The sequence below is a fragment of the Cimex lectularius genome, unplaced genomic scaffold, assembly GCF_000648675.2.
Source record: "Cimex lectularius strain Harlan isolate CLEC.00 unplaced genomic scaffold, Clec_2.1 scaffold61, whole genome shotgun sequence".
Classification (NCBI taxonomy): domain Eukaryota; kingdom Metazoa; phylum Arthropoda; class Insecta; order Hemiptera; family Cimicidae; genus Cimex; species Cimex lectularius.
This window is the reverse complement of record NW_019392650.1, coordinates 1,970,401-1,991,616: the sequence shown is the minus strand read 5'-3', so window position 1 is coordinate 1,991,616 and position 21,216 is coordinate 1,970,401. Positions and strand designations below refer to the sequence as shown.

Here is a 21,216-nt window from a genome sequence, read left to right as displayed (position 1 = left end):
TGTAGTAATGTATGCACTAATAAAATTTCAACTATGCAATAATGTATGCACTAAAAATTGTCAAATATGACATATAATATGCACTAATAAACCCTCAAATATGCAATAAGATATGCACTAAAAATCCCCAAATATGCAACAATATATGCATTAGAAATCTTAAAACGTGTTTTATAATATGCATTAAAAATCTTTGAATATGCCATATAATTTGGACTAAGGAAAACTCAAATATGCCATATAATATTTACTAATAATTCCTCCAATATGTAACAATGTATATACTAAAAATCCTCAAATATGCCCTAATAAAACCTCAAATATGCCATATAATATGCATGAATAAACCCTACAACATGCAACAATGTATGCACAAAAAATCCCCAAATGTTCCATGTAATATAGACTAAGAAAAACTTAAATATAATATTCCATATTATATTAAGTAATAAACCCTAAAAATATAAATAAAATATGCAACAATGCATTCACAAAAAGATCCTCAAATGTTCCTTGTAATATGGACTAAGAAAAAATCTAATTTGTCATATAATATGCACTAATAAAACCTCAAATATGCCATATATCTACTAATAAAATTTCAAATATGCATTAATGTATGCACTAAAAATCTTCCAATATGCCATATAATATGCACTAATAAACCCTGAAATATGAAGTAATGTATGCACTAACAATCCTCAATATATACCATATAATATGGACTAATAAAACCTCAAATATGGAATAATGTATGCAATAACAATCCTCAAATGTCCCATATAATATGGACTACGAAAACCTCTATAAACCTACAAAATATGTACTAAAAATCTTCGAATATGCCTTATTTGTGCTAATAAAATTTCAAATAGCAGTAATGTATGCACTAAAAATCGTCAAATATGCTCTAATAAACCCTCCAATATGCAACAATGTATGCACAACTTGCTGAACATTATTGTAAAAGACCCGCTTTTCATCCCCAGTTATCAATTTAAAATTGGGGCATTTTAGGAGGTTAACGTGAGTGAAGGTCGTTTGTTCTCCCAGTGACCCATATTCACCTCATAGATTAATAGTATTTCAGCAAAAGTTGAGAATCGAAGATAAGTTATAACAAAAAGTGCTGCACCTTTAGAGCCAATGTTTATCTCAATTAGGATTACTCCAAGGCGGAATTTTGAGCCTGGTCTTGTTCTCAATATATTTGGTTGTGAAATGAGCCTGTAGGTTTTTTAATAGTAAATTCAATGTACTTGTAAACAATAAACCATTTTCTTCAACTTCCTGTAACCATCTTCCATGTAATTTTGTTATTCTTCTAACAAGACATCTCGGCTTTTTGGTTGATGGATTTTCCGCAGTTCTCGAATGAAGTGAAGTTTTTCTCATTTAGAGAATTTTACAGAGGCTGGGATAAGTGAAAATTGAATATGACAGGTGGGGTAGCAAATCCCATGTAAACTCCGACTATTTCTGGGGCGAGCTTTATCTTGGTGGAAAATAGCCCTTTTGTGAATAGTCAATGCTGGTCATTTTTGGCAAAATTGGCTGACTTTAATGAATTAGAGGTGTGGTTTGCTTAAGAAGCTCTCAAAACACTTCCTTCCAATCCCACCAATTGCATAACCTTCTTGAGGCTTTTGGAGATGTTAACATGTTAATATGTCACTACATTTTCCCTAGGATTTTCCTTGCTGAGCATTATTGGAAAAGATCCCTTAGAAGGTAAATGTGAAGGTCATGTTTGTTCTTCTGTAAAATAAATATAAGGCTGTTTGTTGACACCCTGTAGAGCTTAATTTGCATATGTATGCAGAGTTGAGCATATATTATAAATCAGTCAATTTATAGAATGTTTAAATTATTGTCATTTCAATGAAAATTCAAGCACTCCACTATTCTTCAAATCTGTGTAGAGATTAGTGACCGTTAATCGATAGTTATTCAGATATCGTGAGATGCGGTCGGGTGTGATGTAGGTTTCAGAAAAGCATTTTCTTTATCGTGCCAACGTTTCGATCTTTATTGAGATCATCTTCAGGGCCTGGGATTTACAAACACTGTTTACTTTTAACAAATACATTTAGGATGTGGAAAAGTGAATTTATACAATGCAAAATATATTTTTTTAATATATTCAATGAAAGTATTTCTACTCACTCAAAGTGTTTGTCTTCTGTGTAATTGTGCCATCCTTACGTGTCGTGTTGAGAGTGCCAGTGAGTTTTCTGTTTTTTGTTTATATGTTTGGTTTTGAAGGGGTGGGAAAGGAAGTCGGTATATAAAAGACAATTTTGTGTAAGGCGTCGGTTCCTTTGAAGTGAAACTTACACAAAATTGTCTTTTATATACCGACTTCCTTCCCCACCCCTTCAAAACCAAACGTATATAAACATAAAACAGCAAAATCTCACTGGCACTCTCAACACGACACACAAGGATGGCACAATTACACAGAAGACAAACACTTTGAGTGAGTAGAAATACTTTGTTTGAATATAAAATATATTTTGCATTGTATAAATTCACTTTTCCACATCCTAAATGTATTTGTTAAATGTAAACATTGTTTGTAAATCCCAGGCCCTGAAGATGATCTCAATAAAAGATCGAAACGTTGGCACGATAAAGAAAATGTTTTTCTGAAACCTACATCACACCCGACCGCATCTCACGATGTCTGAATAACTATTCTTCAAATCCTTCCTCAGAAGGCCATAGTATTTTTAACCACAATTTTAATGCCATCCTACACACAACCGGTTCTCTCTAATGGAAGTATTTCATGGTCCATTGTATTACTAAAGCTGACAAACCTCCCAACAACATATCCTCCTACAGATTCATGAGCCTTCTCCTTTTGATATCCAAAATCCCCGAAAGGCTCCTTTTAAAACATTTAATACCCATCTTAGATTCATGTAGATGTAATAGTCGGGATGTATTATACTGCGCCCTTTAAGAGCTATTGTATCCCTAGATTCATGTAGAATCATCCCTTCTCACCAATTCAGCTTCTGTCCTCATCATTCCACGTAATATTTCACAGTCGCTGACCATTTCCTCCACTTCCCAAGTATCGCTTGGGTATGTTCCTTGACGCGACTCAGGCTTTTGGCAGGCACACCTAGGCATCCTTTATAAACTTAAATGCTTCCTTCCCTTATTACCAAGTCCTAAAATCCTACGTAACCGAATGCCTCTACTCTGTGAAGTGTGACAACAAGTACTCAATACATGCTGACATCCTACAAGGCAGCATTCTTGGTCCCATCCTGTATATAATTTGTAATGCTGACTTTCCTATTCACCCCAACAACATCATTACCAGTTTTGTGGATGACACCGCAAGTCTGCCTTCTAATCCAAATGACCTAACATTCAAGGACAATTGGAGTTTATCAAACGCTGATGTAAAAAGTAGTCGACAAAGTCATTGAAAAACAGTCTTGCCCTCCACATACATGCACTCAACACTACATTATACTAAAGTCAGGACTATACATAGACAGCAGATGGGGAATCCCCACAAAAGACTTAAGAGATGACCACTGAACAGAAGACTTGAATAACTACGAAGACTTTTAGGGATGAAATCAATTTTGACCATCCAATCTCAACTAACTCTACACTAGACATTACTGTGTCCACTCTGGGCATAAAAAAATGTGGACCACCAAGCCGTCAATATCCGTCACTTCTGACCAAAAAGTCTTCAGTCAAATTGTGAAACCTCCTTACTATGCCACTCATTGTCCTCAACATTACTTTTGTCAATGGACTGTTCCCGATTCTAAAAGTTTCACACCAACCTCTCCCTTCATCCTAACCCTTCTATTGAGCCCTCTTTACACATTCCCATCCCGAGAACCTGCCACATCGAGATGGCTGGTGACCTCAAGTCCTCTTGTCCCTTCAATCCTCATGGCATATGTGCTATGGGTGTAGCGCTGGCATTGGTATTAGTGGTGAAAAACAATTACATTTGTAATATGTGTTCTTTTCTTTTAATTTTTGAGGATTTGGCCCATTTTGACCACTTACACTACCATTTCACATCCTTTTGCAGTTGATTATTGATCATTTGATAAAATGTTCAGATAATTATTTTTACATATGGCACCAACACCTGAATGTTTTCAAGAGGAATAAAGAAAATAAGATACTTATTACATAGTATAAACCTGTAGGGAGGGAATTAAATGCCTGTTGTGAAAAATTTGGTATTTGTGCCTTTGACTGGCTATATTCTCTTCATAACTCTTGCAACAGCAGTCAAAACATTATTAAGAGTGTCCAGTAGCACTGTCAAATCGTTTACAGCTATTAATATCATGGGTGTTCCTTCAAGGAAGTATACTTAATCCACACTTGTTTTAATTTTTGTGAATGATCTAACTTGCTTCCTTGTGATTCTGACCTTCTTATTACCAATGAAATTGATGACTCTAACTTTGTGCATGCGGATACGCTTGAGAAAGCTCTTGCCTCCTATGGTAGGTACTCGAGAAGACGTCTATGTGGCTTTCATTAAATCAGTTAGAGTTCAATTACTATAAATCAAATTGCATAATATTCTGCAAGATAATTAAACACTACCAAAAAAACTCCATCAACTGTCATTATTACAAATGTCACATGCTCATTGTGTCATTGACCTCTGGTGTAGCAATCCTGATCTTTTAAGTAAAGTTTTTTTATTCCAGAAGAGAACAGTATGTAGACTGAGAAGTTTATCGACAGGCGAGACAGACTAGGGAGGCGAATTTGTATTTTTTATCACACTAACATTCTTCTTAGGTATTTTGTTGAAATATACAAGGAACAGGAAGGGTCCAAGGATATAGCCTTGAGGAACACCAAATTGGTATCTCGGTTGGGAAAGGATGATCAAAAGGAAACTGAATTGTCTGGACAAAAGATAGGAGTGGAATATTTTTATTACATAGAAAGGAAAGCTATGAAGCCTGTTGTTGATACCATTATGCAAAATAGTGTGAAAGGCCTTTTGGATATCTATCAAAACTGATCAAAACTGTGCCAGTGTGCTTTCTTACATAAAAGCTAAGCGTTATGCCATCTTGGCTAATCAGGCAGTGGTAGATAGCTTTGGCCTGAAACCAAACTGCTCAGGCAAAATGAAGCTGTTTTATTACAGCAAGGCGGGTGAGCATATGATGCTCAAACACTGTTCTAACAGAGCTGAGTAGGTAGGTCTGTAGCTGTTTGAATCAGATGGGAACTTGCCAGGTTTCCAAATGAGGTTAACTTTGTTTTAAAGGTTTTCCAGGTTTGGGATAGTAACCAAGAATAATTATTTGAATGAAAATGTTTGTTAAGTGGACTTCGGCATTTTGTGGAAGAAGAAAGTTAAGAGCCATTTTAAGTTCTTGAAGATGTAGATATGTCATTTGGGGTGTGTAATATACTGTGCCCTTTAAGAGATATTGCATCCCCTGTCCTGTGCTTATAGCTCACCGAAGAGTCCTAGTTTATCAAGGAACTTGATCATTAGGCCCGGTTTTAATTGTTGAATTTTTTCTATGGCTATGTTGTAAATCACAAAACACTTCCTCATAAGGAAGATCACATTTGATGCTACAACTCATTAAGGTGTGTTGGTGTTTCATCTGCTTCTTTGCAGTATCCGCATTTGCCATGTTGTGTTATACCAATCTTCTTCAGCTGACTATTCAATCTGAAGTGTCCTGTGAAGAATCCTGTTAGGATTCGAAGATTTTTCCTGCTTCCTTTGATGCATTCTGTTGTTTTTTCCTTCTAAAATTTGCTAGAAGGTTGTTGAATTTGTAGCGGTTCTATATAAGAAATTAACTTAAATATTCAATATAAAACAAAAACACTTGCATACAAGTGAATTCCACTCTTTCCTTATTTTCATTTTATCTACTTGTCTAAGGTAGTGATAGTGTGAAGCCATAGGGGGGTCAAGACCTATCAGCAGGGTGTCTGTCCTCTTTCCTTGCAAGGGTGTCCGCTCATTGCCCTCTACTCCTACATGTCCTGAGACCCAGCTGAGGGTGACTTTGAGAGGGTGACATACCTAATATCTTTAGTTTAGTTTTGCAATTCAGCACCATCTTTGATCTAATGATTTTTGAGCTTAGTGCTTTGATGGCTGCTTGAAATTGCTTGTAATATATGGAACTGGGTCCATCTCAATTGCATATACTTTACCCTGGAAGATACTGATAAATTGTCCCATTGGTACCAGGACCAAATACTCATGCCCACGTACCTTCCTCTGTTGTATATCTATCAGTGTAAAAGCAGATGGTGCCATTCTCAACTGAGGTTATAGAAATTTTTCTTGAACTCAAACATCTTGTTTTTGTTATCTCTTGTGGCCATTGTAATATGGCAAAGGGGGCTAATCGCAATGTTTTCCCCACAACATTGAACATTGTTACGTTCTTAGGGCTAGGTATTTTGATTAAGTATACAAGGAACAGGATGGGTCCAATATAGAGACTTGAGGAACACCAACAATGTTTCTTGGTTGGGAAAGGGATGGTCGAAAGGAAACTTGGAATGGACTATTTTTATTATGTAGGGAAGCATTCTTCTTAAACCAGATAGTAGAAAATTAGAATAATCCTTCAAATGTGATTGACTTAAGATCTTTTATGTCTTTCAATTTGAACCTTCACAGTCATCTTCAAGCAAAAATTCCTTAACTCTTCCTAACTACATCTGCACTGTGAGGACCGGAGTACTAGATATTTCGCCATCGGTTCTCTCACTTCCTCATTCACCCAAACAAACAACTATATACAAAAATAAATATATACATACATAAACATTGCACAGCTAAACAAAAATGACATATATTATTTACAATTTTACAGATGGGGAAACATCCCCGTTTCCCTTAGATATCGGAACAGGGGACCCCACAATCTACTCTTGTGTCCAAGGACTATCTTTAGGTGTCTTTAGGTGTGACTACTCACTCCCATTAGGGGCCAAGGCATGGCACTCCCTGACCAACTATGACACACTGGGCATTCTTTTTTCACACATTTTCCTTACAAACTCTGTCGTGTATGGCCTATCTTCAAACAGTTGAGCACAATCCCTTCCTTGGTTTCAGACCGTTGGTGGGCCATCGCACATGCTCTTAACTTTACTAACATGACGCTGCTGACATTCTTTTATTGAGTTCTTTACTGCTCCTATAGCCAGGGCGGATCATTTGTCATTTACTCATGGGACAATTAATAAAATAAATAAAAAAATAAACCAAACATGTACTTGGATCAAGGGAAGTTTCACGTGCTGATCAGGTAAAACCATTAATATGTTTAATTAGTACTATTTGCAAGGTATTTATTTTATTGTGGAGGAAGGTGATTTAATAATCTTATCTAAATTTTAATATTTATTACTAAAAATATGAGGATTTATGTAATTTTAAACAACAATGGAACATCTATATAATTATGTTTAATAACTGCTTGAAAATACATGGTTAAACAACGAGCATTGCTGTAACAAAACGTTCACTATACAATAAAATAAATAAATATATTCTTGAATAATTTGTATTTTAGCATAAATACGAATTAGTAAGTTCATTTTCTTTTTCTTTTCTTTTCTTTTTTTTACTTACATCCAAAACAAACTTATTAAAAATTGATTGTAATAGGTTTGTCACATTTACTGTTTATATTATTGTAATATTTAAGTTCTTTTTTTTCTACAACACATATGTTCGATCTAAGACTTTAATCTTATACATTGGCAAACAATTTTGAAAGTGCTATGGATGAAAAATTGATAATTATTGGAGATTTTTCTCGGGTAAACGAAACACACAAAAGAATAAAAATATTTGAAGTTAATTGACGAGGGCAGATTGTGTGGTGTCCTTTTCCTGCATGTTTGCAATCCTTTTGCCCAAGCCAAAGTTGTAGTGCATGCTCCGTTCCTGCCTGGCACGTTCGTCTTCGTCCACATCGCGTTTTCCTATGCCAAACATGTATCTGAGGTCCTTTCCAGACTTTGTCCTTTTCTCTTCCATACCCCTTCCGTTCTCAATAGAATCGTAGTCGTCCGATTCGGCCATCTGTGACCGTTTCCCCAATCCGAAGGAGTACATTTTCCCTTCGGGTCTTTTCCCAAGGCCGAAGCTGTACTGTTTGGGGAGACGTTTTCCTAGGCCGAAGGCGTACTGCCTTCCGCGCTTGTTGAAGTCGTCCCTCATCTCGTCGTCGTATTCCTCATCCATGTCGTAGTCGCGTTTTCCCAGGCCGAAGGAGTACGTCTTTTCACCGGCTGCCCTCTTTCCCAAACCGAAATTGTAGACGGGGAGCCTTTTGTATTCAGACACATAGCTGTATGCGGCGCGCTTTCCTAATCCGAAGTCGTACAGCCTCTTGCATATATCGTGGAGATCTTTGTCCGTTTCTGCGTTCACACCCCGCTTTCCACTCAGCTCAAACAGAAATAGAAGTGTTGCGAAGCATGGGATTAGCATCATGATTATCCTGAAACAAAAAGAAAATTCTCTTTACTAAAACCTATAATTTAATGCAATCAGCAGCAGAAACGCTTAAATGATCGTCATTTAACCAAACTACAATAAAAAATTATTTTCCCTGCTTTAAGCTATGGCACCCAGGGTTTCTTTCAAACTAAAGCAGTTCCCCACCCCTTATAATCAACTCATAAAATCCTAAGCAAGGTTACTTCAAAGCAAGGTGCGGCAATGAGTTCTCAGAGACTATCGATCCATGTCATGGTCTCATCAAGGAACATTCCTTGAACCATTCTATAATTTATCCTGCTGACCTGCCCTACCACAATTTCATCTCCTAACTCCAATCATACCCGAGCCACCTCCAGTATCCAATAGATGCTCATCCATGAATGGTGCCAAATTTGTAAAATGAACTAGGAATGCACATAATTAGATTCATGTTGAATAAATAGCCTTCCCCATGCCTATAGGTTAACAGTAAGGAACTACCAAATCTACACATATTAAATTAAATAATAGACAGTAAACCGGACTTGAACCTTAAAAAAGGTTCAAGCGACAAGGACAGACTTGGGGCAACTACCAAGACATCTAGGGACGAAATTAGTCACGACCGTAAAGAACTAAGTCTGGACAAAATTTCAACCTATTTGGACGGAGAGGATTGTGGGGTACCACAAAGCCATCTAATATCAAACTAATCCAAGGGTTTCGATCAAAAGTCTTAAAAATAATTCTCCATGCTCCTTACTACTTCTTTAATCTCACTATCCACCCAACACTAAAACATTTCGTTAAATAATTTGTTCCGTTCCCACTTCCTCAATAATCCAAAGAATCTGATGGATCTGAGACCACCTCCCTTTAATCCGTTAACAAATTGAGTGCTAGTGTTGGTTGGGTTCTTATAACACGACTTCTGGATCCCGTGCTGCCCGAACTGTTGCTATTGTATCAAGGTTTTTATAGCTTTGTGATGACCCTGTTTACCTAGGTAACCTGTTATCTACTAGGTGTCAACAATGGTCTCGCCTTCGAATGAGTTAGGAGCTCTGTATACAAGCAGGAGTTCAACCTGCTTAATTCAGACTCTTTGACGAATTCTCAACCATTAGCTACAGCAACAAAGTGTACTCGTAGCGTCATCTCTCGCGCTTAGAAAAGCCAACATGGCTGCCTGCTGCAAGAGCTTGCAGCTCTGTATATAAGCAGGAAGTCAACCTGCTTAATTCAGACTAGAGCAGTCAATAGGTACAGTATTAATGGTACTCGCAATATCATCTCTCTCTCATGGTTTTTGTAGTATTGGTTGTTTTTGTAAATATTTTGTCTTTTTCATCGGTTATTTATGAAAATTTGATTCGTTTATATGAAACGTCTCCTTTCTCGTTACGGTAGCCTCCGACAAACTACAAGGAGCTGAACGCCATATTTTGGTTTGATTGAAGTCATCAAGGTTGTAAAACGTCTCTTTTCGACCTTAAATCTACACTTCAAAAGGTCGATACAAAGGAACGGACCTGTTGACACGTTTTTCATTAGATTAAAATGAGTTTAAGAGGCCTGTCTTGTAAAATTTCGTTTAATCGTCTCTCCTTGTGAAATTGCAAAGAAAAGCTCTCACGGCAACCGATTTTCGTAATGAACGAGCTTGGAAGAATGCTTTTTTCTTAGACAATCCACGTTCTATTTTAATTTAATGAAAGGTTAATTTCAAATGAATGTTCTAAGCTAATTAAATGTTAAAATTCTGCCAGGTCGCGAAGAGACAAATATGACGGATTATATTGTTGAAAAAAGTTCTATTGTGTAAAACCAGATAACACCGAACGTCTCCTAAAAGCTACCTAAAAACTGATTAAACTTACAATCGTAAAGAATAAGCGAAATTAAAAAGAATAGTAATTGTACAGACATATGGGCAAAATAGGCGGCCAAATTATTAACCACCAAATAAATGAACATTCGTTTTTTTCCCCTTAGTGGAAAGCTCACAAAGCTCAACAATTTTAATAAAGAAAGCAACAAAACTCCCTGTAATCTCAAGGACAAGACAAAGCATAAGTTTATTCCACCCCAATTTCGTCTTATAGAAATATAAAATGATAAACACCATGGCCGGGAATTTCACTGAATGAAAGAAACTTGGTTATCATCAAACGTACAGGGCGAATGAACGGTCAATAGAGATGAACCTAGCTAAAATATTAAATAATCGCGTGAAACATTTTTTTAAAGTATTTATTTGTGACCTTTACGTAAATATAACTTTACGAATTGTTCTTTACGTTTTGTTACCGAGTGTTTTTAGTGGTAAAGAAAAGTGTCGGTGTTACGGGATAGAGGTTGGAGGATGTGGTTGCGAGCCGGCTGTTGGGAGTGAAAGACGATACCCTCAAGTACCCTTGTTGCTTTGGCCAATGCATACGGCTTGCTCGAATCTGAATTAAGCAGGTTGATCTCCTGCTTATATACCGAGATGCTGCAGGCTCATTGGTTGCATTTTGGAAGGCGAAACCAGTTCTGAAGCAGGGTTAACTAAAGGTGATCACTACATAGCTTCCCCCCAATGGTTTAGCCTAACCAAGCAACAAGAAGATGAATTGAAGCGGGGCGTGTTCCTCCCACTCACTAAAAATGCTCTCAGGTACTCACGTCGAGCGGTCACGACTTTAATGATCGGGGTGTTGGGTGAAGATATTGTTGAGGTATTGTATATAAGTCCTTGGACTGATATTGATTAGTAGGATGTTGATTCAGTGGGATTCGGTAGCGAGCGAAAGGCCTTGTTCAGCAGGGATCCACATCGGCTGATGCGAGTGCGAGAGTTGATATTGCGAGTACCCTTGTTGCTGTAGCAAGTGCTGTCAGACTGTAACATTAGTGATAGTCGGTTGAGATTTCGTCGGTGAGTGTGAAATAAGAAGGATTAGCTCCTGTTTGTGTACAGAGCGAGACCATTGTTGAGACCTAGTAGATAAGAAGTTAACCACAGGTGGTCACCAAAAGGCTGATACAACAACAACAATTCGAACAGCACTGGACCCGGAGGACGTGTTATAAGAACTCATCCAACCCTGGTACTAAATTTGTTAACGGATTAAAGGCGTGTCGGATCCATCGGATTCTTTGGATGAATAAGGAAGAGGGAACGGATCGATTTTTTTAACCAAATGGTTAAGGTCGTTGTGGACAGTGAGATGAAAGACGTAGTAAGGAGCTTGGAGAATTCTTCTGGGGTTTTTGATTGAAACGCGTTGATAAGTTTGATAGAGGTGGCTTGGTGCTACTTCACAATACCGACAAAATAGGTTGAAGCTTTAAAGTGTTAGTTGCCAAAGCTGTTTAGTTTTTGTCACTTGAGTCCTGTGTTGGATTCTACTCGGTATAGTCTAGGTGTACAGTCCTAAGTAGTATTTGTAGATCGGTAGTTCCTCGCTGTTAATAGACGTGTGGAAAGCTGTTTATTTATCGTGAAGCTAATTTGAGCGCATTTTCCAAGTTTTCCATCATACATTGATGAGCTCAAGATCTACTGGATATTGGAGGCAGCTTGGGTAGGATTGGAGTTGGGAAATAAAATTTCGGCAACGGCAGATCATCAGTATAAGTAGAATTACAGCATAGGTCAAAGAATGCTCTCTGGTCAGACCCTGGTATGAATCGGTAGTCTCTGAGAACTGATTGTCGCACCAGGCAAGTGGTTAGATAGAATTTTAAAATCTGAAGATTTAAAAAAAAAAAAACAACTGAAAACCAGGTTGGCCTCTGATGTTACGAAACCGTGTTTTCGAATTGTACATTTTTCCTTAGTTTATGTGTATAAAACAATATGTGCATGTGCATGCCCGTGCGTGTATCTCTATTCATGTTCCATAATTTGACTTTTACCTGGCAAAAGACCAATTAATTAGTTGATGAAGACTGTAATTGCACCCAATTTATATTATCGATCGTTGTTTCGAGAGAAAGAAATGTAAGTTATTTTTAATTCCGTGACATCACTGAACCAACTCGACGGCCGACAACGTTTATGGTTACGAAACAAATTTTTTGAATCATAAGTTTAAATTTAGACAAAAAGTTTATAATTAATCACATTTCTAAAGCTTTCTTGTGAGATTTATTTAGTTAGCCAACCATTTTGGCTTGAGTTCTTTCTGAAATCGATTAACCCACGTTTGATTCATTAACTACTGGCCTTTTTTTTATCGCGATGATGGTTTTTTCTTTCACATCTATAGACGATGGCTTAGTATCCCCTTTTGAGCGATCTACCGCGTGGAATGAGGGAAACATCGGATGTGCGGCGTTTATAAACCCAACCGAACTAGTCTGACAGGTCTGTGATTTCTATACGCCGCGGAAGACCCGTCCGTATGTTGCTAGCCACTCACGAAAATAAATACATTCTAAAAATAGAACCTTTCAAACCGGATACGTTAAAAATTGGGGTATTCGTTAGTTGGCAGTCACACGACACATTTTCTTTATTAATTAACATTACGTTTCAGTTTTACAAGTCTAGATATTCTATACAGACCCGTCCCGCAAATAAATACATTCACACCAGAAAAAGTGATAAACGCCACGTGTGAGGGATTATTATACGACCATATGCGTACATCGATTTTTAGATAGCACCAAGCTTATCTTTATTCAGTGCTCTTTCCCTTCGGTACTCGGAACATTCCAGTAATCCGAACTGGAACATAAATTAAGAAATGTCAGAATTTTGAAAGAAACAAATGAAACATTATTTGGGGATATATATANTTCAGTTCCTCCTTTTAATATAAAAATTTTATTTTTTTGGTCTTATTGTAAATATTGTACGAAAGATTGAGGAAGATTTGTAGTTTGTTTATTCTAGTACGATGAGTCTCGCATTTTGTTTCAAGTGATGGATTAGCTGATAATGATACATTTATTTATTTGTATAACAAAGGTTACTTATTTCATTTATATTTTCTTTTACCTCTCTCATTTTATCTTTTTTTAATAATAATATTATCTTTAATAACGTAATTACTGTACATACTATTCAACGTTTATTTGTTTAAGTTTCAACTGTAATTTTTATTTCTTCTCGTAGCTGTAAATAATATTTTGTAGATTTTTAATGATATACGTATAAGGAAATTGCCAGGTATTATCTTGCCCTACATTGTGTAAGTATTGTAAGTGGGATCGGAATAATTACTGGATTGCCATAAAAAAAAAAAAAAAAAAAAAATTTTTCTTATCGGTTACTACTTGTAAATTTACCGAAACAGAAAAATTTGATTCTATAGATTGGACCCTTGAATTTAATTTTGTGTTATCATTTGGATGAGTTCCAGTGAGTCTACGACAAGTGAGGACGAACGGGTTCCACCCCAGGTTAGTTGGATCTATCGTCTGAAAAAACCTCAATTAAAAGAAGCCCTTCATCAATTTAACTTATCGGTCAAAGGCCCAGTAAAGGAATTAAGAACTCGGTTGCGAGAAAACTTTCTTAATCACCCTGAATTTTGGGATACCCCAATTTCTCAATTGATAAACCCTAGGCTCAGTCAGGATACCACCATGCAAGGAGAAACGAAGGACCAGTTTCCATCAACTCCACTTCTCAACCAAACCTTCTCTCCCCAACCTTATCTTCCATTACCCTACCTCATCTCGTCTTGGAACTTAAAGTTCAATAACTCGTGTGGATTAAGTCCTGTCGATTTCCTTCTTAGGATAGGTGAAAAAAAGAAATCCTATGCTATACCCGATGCTACTCTTTTCACATGCCTCCCCGAATTTTTAGAAGGTATCCCCCTTAATTGGTATCGGTTAAATCACACCTTATGGACAAAGTGGGATGACTTTGAAAAGGATTTTCGGCGTACGTTTTTCCCAAGGGATTATCAGGAAAAGTTAAAAAGGGAAATTGAGACCCGCACCCAGGGGGAATATGAGAGTATCTCGGATTTTGTAATTTGTCTCAGGACTTTAATGTCTAAATTAGACACTCCCCTGGCCGAAAGTCACCAAATATCCCGGATTTATGACAACCTCCGTCCCCCATATCAAATGTACTTCAGACGCTCCGAAGTGAACTCCATATTACATATAATCGCTCTTGGTCAAGAATATGAAAGCTACCGAGAGAAGAGTAGGACCTTCCGCCCACCCCCACCTAAGGAATCGGTTTTAGTTCCAGAAGCGGCTTATCAGCCGCCACTTTCGTCACACCACTCGCAGCAGACACGAAGGGAGCAAAACACATGCTCTTCTTCCCCCAACTGGCTGAGGAAGGGAGCCAAACCTCAGTCTAGCCCCATAAATACAATTATCAGTAACAGAAGAGCCAAACATTCTGGCGGAAACGAAAAACAACCCATTGCCGAATACCCTAAAATGAGATGTTGGAATTGTTCCGAAGTGGGACACAATTATGCCAAGTGTTTAAAGAAACGCAAACAATTTTGTTACAGGTGTGGGAAACCGGACTACACCATAAACACTTGCCCTAACTGTACACCCCCGGGAAACGAGGAACGAGCCCAGACCCAGGGATCTGTCCAAGCTCCCGAATTATGAAAGATCCCCACCAAAAGTTTTCTACAGCAACTATGAAACAACCAACTTTAAACTCTCGTTCTGAAAAGAATACCTGCATAGCTACTACCTCTTTATTACCTGCGCTTAATTCAAGCCTCTACCTACCGATCACGGTTAATAACCAGGGCTATCACGCACTCGTGGATAGTGGTTCTGTCCACTCCTATATAAATCCTACCGGCCTGGAACAACTGCGAGTGTTAAATCTACCCCTGGAGCGTGTAAACCGCACTAACGTGTCGTTTGCAAATGGTTCTTGTGATGTCACCGAGGAATCTGTTTCCGTGCCTATCCAAATATGTGGTAGGCGATTCACCATAACGTTTGGGATTCTTCCGTCTCTTACTGTACCTTTTCTCTTCGGGATTGATACCTTATCGACCATAGGGATTGTTGTCGATTTTACCAATCTCAAATGGCATTATCGTGATGTACCTGATCAGTACTATGATTTCTCGACTTGGGAAATGAAGGATAACCCAGAGCGAATTTGTGGGATCCAAAATCTATCGTCTCTCGAAAAACAACAGCTACAAGAACTGTTGGGAAAGGAACTGCCACAATTCGAGAAAATTCCGGGACAAACTACCTCCTTGGTGCAACATCGAATTGATGTTGGCGATCACCCACCTATCAAACAGAGGGCCTACCCCGTATCACCTAAGGTACAGGAGGCGATCGACTCTGAAGTAGATCGCATGCTGGCCGAAGATATCGTTGAGCCGTCCCAAAGTCCTTGGTCAAACCCTGTTGTTATGGTACGAAAACCAAATGGGACTTACCGCCTATGCATAGACTTTCGTAAAGTTAACGCCATTTCGAAAAAGGACGTTTACCCTCTACCTAATATGTCGTCTATTTTAGACCAACTTAAAAATTGCAAATACATGTCAAAGTTAGACTTGGCACAAGCATATTGGCAAATTCCGTTAGCAGAGGAGTGCAGGCAGATTACAGCCTTTATTGTTTTAGGTCGGGGCCTCTACCAATTTAAAAGGATGCCTTACGGGTTATGTGGAGCCCCCGCTACCTTTCAACGCCTCCTTGATTCGATAATTGGACCTGAATTAGCACCAATATGTTTTGCGTACTTAGATGACATAATCATCGCTACGAATACATTTGAGGAACACCTGAAATTTTTACAAATTGTATTCTCCCGATTACGCCAAGCAGGGTTAAAAATTAATCCCGAAAAATGCGAGTTTGGGTGTTCCGAACTCCAATATTTAGGGTTTATAGTTAATGAACAAGGCCTAAAAGTGGACCCTTCGAAGGTTGAAGCTGTCTTATCTTTTCCTTCTCCGAGCGATGTTAAGGACCTTCGAAGATTTTTAGGTCTTGCCTCGTGGTACAGGAGGTTTATCCCTAATTTTTCTACCGTGTGCGCCCCACTAACAAAACTGCTCCGCAAGAAGGAGAAATGGCATTGGGGACCAGAACAGGAATCAGCCATGAGAAACCTGAAGTCCATCTTGACTGATTCTCCTGTCTTAGCGCGCCCAGACTTTTCGCTCCCGTTTGTGCTGCAGACGGATGCCAGCCATTCAGGACTCGGAGCAGTGTTGTCCCAAGTGGCGGAGGGTTCAGAGAGAGTCATAGCTTATGCCAGTCGAACTCTGACGAAACCGGAACTAAACTATACCGTAACTGAAAAGGAATGTCTAGCGGTGGTGTGGTCAGTGAAAAGGTTTCGCCCTTATTTGGAGGGCTACTTTTTCAGTGTCATCACCGACCACAGTAGTTTAAAATGGCTCATGACTCTGAAAAACCCTTCTGGTCGTCTCGCACGATGGTCCTTAGAATTACAAAGCTTCCATTTTGAAATTAAATATCGAAAGGGGTCCCTCCATAAAGTCCCTGATGCGCTGTCTCGCTCAAACGTGCCATCCGGAAATAAAGACCTTCCTAATACCTTCCCGATTAACCTTCTCGTTCCGGAAACTGATCCCCAAGATGAGTGGTATAATAACAAGTTTAGGAAGGTAAAAGAATCTCCCGATAGGTTCCCTGACTGGAAAATGTGTGGGGATAGTTTATATTTTCATCGGTTGAATCCCCTTCGGCTAGACCCACATTCAGATGAGTGGAGATTAGTAGTCCCAAAAAGTAAGCAGGCCCAAGTATTGGAAGAAGCCCATGATAGGCCAGATTCAGGACATCTTGGAACTGAGAAAACTTATGAACGAATTCGACAACTTTATTTTTGGCCTGGTATGTACCGCGATGTTTCAAAGTATATACGTTGCTGTAAGGTGTGTCAACAGCATAAACCGGTACAACGTGCACCTGTTGGAATTATGTCCCCTAGAAATTGGAGTACTCCTTGGGCGGTAATATCTTCTGACATTATGGGGCCCCTCCCTAAGTCTAGTCGGGGATTTACACACATTTTAATTTTTGAGGACCTCTTTACAAAATGGATCGAACTAATTCCCATCCGAAGTGCCAACGCCCCTACCGTGGCTAGGTGTTTTAAGGAGCATGTCCTATACCGTTGGGGCACACCATACTTATTGATTACGGATAATGGCACCCCTTTTGTAAATAAAATATTACACTCCCTGGCCAATACGTTCGGTATAGAAACAAGAAACACCCCTCCCTATTGGCCGCAAGCTAATCCGGTTGAGCGGGTAAATCGTACTGTAAAAACAATGATATCCTCATACCTGGGTGTGGACCATGGAAGGTGGGATATGTACTTGTCGGAACTCACTTTTGCTCTAAATTCAAGTGTTCATGCGTCGACGGGCTATAGCCCGGCCTTTATAAACTTTGGCCGCGAATTAAGGCAGCCAAACACATTGAGGTCTGACTCGAAAGAGATGGGTCATTATTCGGATCCCACTACTTGGCAAAAGTCTTTATGTGCTTTACAGGAGATTCGTCTACTAGTGGAGAAGAACCTGTCAACTGCCAGCAAGAAGCAATCCCGCTACTACAACCTCAGGAGGCGTCCCGTCAAATATGATGTTGGAGACTGGGTGATGAGGCGAGCCCATCATCTGTCGTCTGCCGGGAACAAGTTCGCAGCGAAACTTGCTTCGAAATTTGAGGGTCCCTTCATTATCACGAAGAGGATCAGCAACAACGTCTACGAGTTGGGTACTACTGACGGCAAGAAAGCCAGCCAATGTCACGTCGCTCAGTTGAAGCCGTACCATTCTACCGAAGTCCTACCCCTCAAGGCCGCCACACCTACTGCAATTCCTCCTACAAGATCTTCCTGAACCCGAGCTGCTCGAGGGTTCTCCGCTTCAAAGGAAGGGGGGAGTTGTAACCGGGTAATTAAGTCATGGCCCAGAGTTGGCGTAGATGTTGTTGTCTCGGGCGCTCTGAACTTTGGCCGAGACTGGAGCGAGCGGAGAGGAAGCCACATCAGCACGGGCAGGATTCCACGAGTCGTCCTACGAGAGTGATCGAGGATTTTTGTACGTCTACCGGACTATCGTTTTCCTTCGAATTATCGGATACCGCCTCGTGTCTCTCTCGGAGAAGAGTGAGTGCTCACATCGGACATTTTNGGGAGGAGAGAGAGAGGGGAGGAGTGAGAGAATAAGAGAGAGAGAGAGAGAGAGAGAGAGTGGGAGTGGGAGATTTATGAGTGACAGAAGCAGAAAGAGACATAGAGAGAGAGAGAGTGGGAGTCGGAGATGAGTAAGTGAGAGAATAAGAGGGAGTGAGAGAGTGGGAGTTGGAGATTTGTGAGTGAGAGAAGCAGAGAGAGAGAGTGAGAGAAAGAAAGAGAGAATGAGTGGGAGATGAGGGAGTCAGAGAGTCAGAGAGAGAGAGCGGGAGTGGGAGATGAGTTAGTTAGGGAATGAGAGAGATAGAGTGAGAGAGTGGGAGTGGGAGATTTGTGAGAGAGAGAAACAGAAAGAGGGAGAGAGTGGGGAGTGAGTGAGAGAAGCAGAAAGAGAGTGAGAGAAAGAAAGAAAGAGAGAGTGAGTGGGAGTGGAAGATGAGTGAGTGAGAGAATCAGAGAGAGAGTGAAATAAAGAAAGAAAGAGAGAGTGAGTGAAAGCGAAAAAAGAGAGAGTGAGTCAATGATTGAGTGAAAGAGTTGTGAGTGAGAGCATGAGAGAGAGTGAGAGAGAGTTAGTGAATGTGCGAGACAGAGAGTCACAGGGACAGTCATATGAAAAACCAAGACCAACTTAGACTATGTATTTTCGAGAATTTTTTTTTGTTTAGTGAATCTCTGTCCTCTCTTCACTAATAAAAAATGAAATGCGATGAGGCTACATTTTTATTGTGTTAAGTACAGTATCTACTGCTTAAATATTAGCGAAAAAGAGGAAGAAGCAATGAAGAAAACGTTAAATAAATAAGAAAAAACTGATTTTTTTAAAAGAAAAATTGACACTATATATGTATATATCTCATAACATTTTTTGTAAGTAACAAGAATGCTAAGTTGTTTTTGGTACATATATATACACGAGCACCTCCTCACAGCAGGATCAGGCGGGTGTGGCCTATCCTCAATTGTGGGAGTGAGATTCTGTGTCTACTTTTTTATATTCTTTGGGACCCAAGGTTTAGCATTTCGCTCATTCCAGTTCAATCAATTCGCTTTTAACGCCCACTGGACTGACCTCCCAAGTTTCACAACAGTTAGGGAAAATTATGCTAATGAATCGACAGCAAAACGAAATTCGTATTGAATATATTCTCACTTGTAAAATATGCCAATAAGGTTGGTAATTTTATACGGGTACTCTCCAGAGCCTAATAGCATGTTCATTCGTGCCCTACGGATACGTGTAACGCCACGGCTTTGCACGCCAACGATATTTTCAAAAATGAAATAAAATCAGTGAAATTACTTCAGCTAAACCGAGAAAAGTATATTTTACTCCCGAAAGATCATTCCCTGTAAACACCCAATGTTGTTAACCATTCATGGGATGGTCGTGCAATCCTAGTTGCATATAATGTGAGCGAGACGAGAATCTGGAACGACAACTTGTAGCTTTAGAGCTGGCACGTTCGGCCAATCTTTCCTCGGACCCATTTCAGTTAATATTTAAAAACCATACCTTCATATTTCTGAACTCTACCATCCCTTCACACAAAACGTAGTTAATGGCTGAATGGTCTCCTAAAGTTTAGCCGATAAGTACATAGAACAAATGCGCCCGCTTATAACGTAAGGATGTTGACCCATTTTAAATAAACCTAACATTAACACGAGTAAATTTCATGTCCCGAATACTCCAGAGGGTACTCCGGTCGGCTGTCGGCAAAGCAAGCAAGGATACCTGAGCTTAGATGAGATACAGGATTGATCCGAGTCGTCTTGTAGCTCTCCTCCTCCCCCTCGATAAACTCTGAGTAATCTAGTACCTAGTAATAGGTAGAAAGGGAACGTATAATGGTTTTGGATTGTACAGTAACGATTGACTGTTTACTCTCCACGAATTAAGATATTCAAGCACAAAATATAGCCGGCACTCGCCGTATATAATAGTTTATTGACGATTAATTTATGGTAGTAGTGAAATATCAGCAATTCCGAGAGTTTCGCCTTGCTTTTAAACTCAATTAATCCTAATGAAAGATAAATTTTGCCCCGAATGACTCTGACCATGAAATGTGTGGCAAGTTTTAACAGATTCGTTAGCCCTGTGGGGGCGAGTCGGCGTATATTAGAATTGCTTTACGACTTCCAGTGAAGGAGGGCAAAGAAACTCGTATTCGGGGGCGTATGGATATTATTTACGAACGAATCCTCTTTTATCTGCTATTAAACCATCCTGAATGAAGTTATTAACAATAAACAGATTACGTTTTTTTAAATCGCTGGGCTGAGTTTATTGCTTACGGACTTTTTCCAGTTTATACCACCGACATAAATCAAATTAAAGGATAATATTAAAAAATAAACCGCTTAACGGATGACTTTAAATTGAGAGATACTCATTTCGTTAATTTAATTAAATTCAAACTAGGAAAGCTGGTGAAAGACAATTCTGAATAGTGAAAGCGGGCGAGCTTCCATCTCGACAAGCAATCTTATTGTCTACTACATTTTTCTTTCAACTCGCTTTACGGCCTTAATTTCTTCCCTTTTTCGTTTTTACCGCAAGGTTTTTTTCAATTGTTAGGAATAA

The 21,216-nt window shown here is 39.1% G+C and overlaps 1 protein-coding gene across 1 annotated transcript in view; it reads right to left on the bottom strand.

Annotated features, from left to right (window-relative positions):
• Positions 1-7,447: 7,447 nt before the first annotated feature.
• Positions 7,448-21,216, bottom strand: part of LOC106672668 (allatostatins) — a 135,291-nt gene continuing 121,522 nt past the window's right edge. The window contains exon 3 of the mRNA XM_014404269.2: positions 7,448-8,513. Within this exon, the coding sequence (XP_014259755.1) occupies positions 7,865-8,513 (649 nt within the window). The 3' untranslated portion in view covers positions 7,448-7,864. The remainder of the gene's footprint in view (positions 8,514-21,216) is intronic.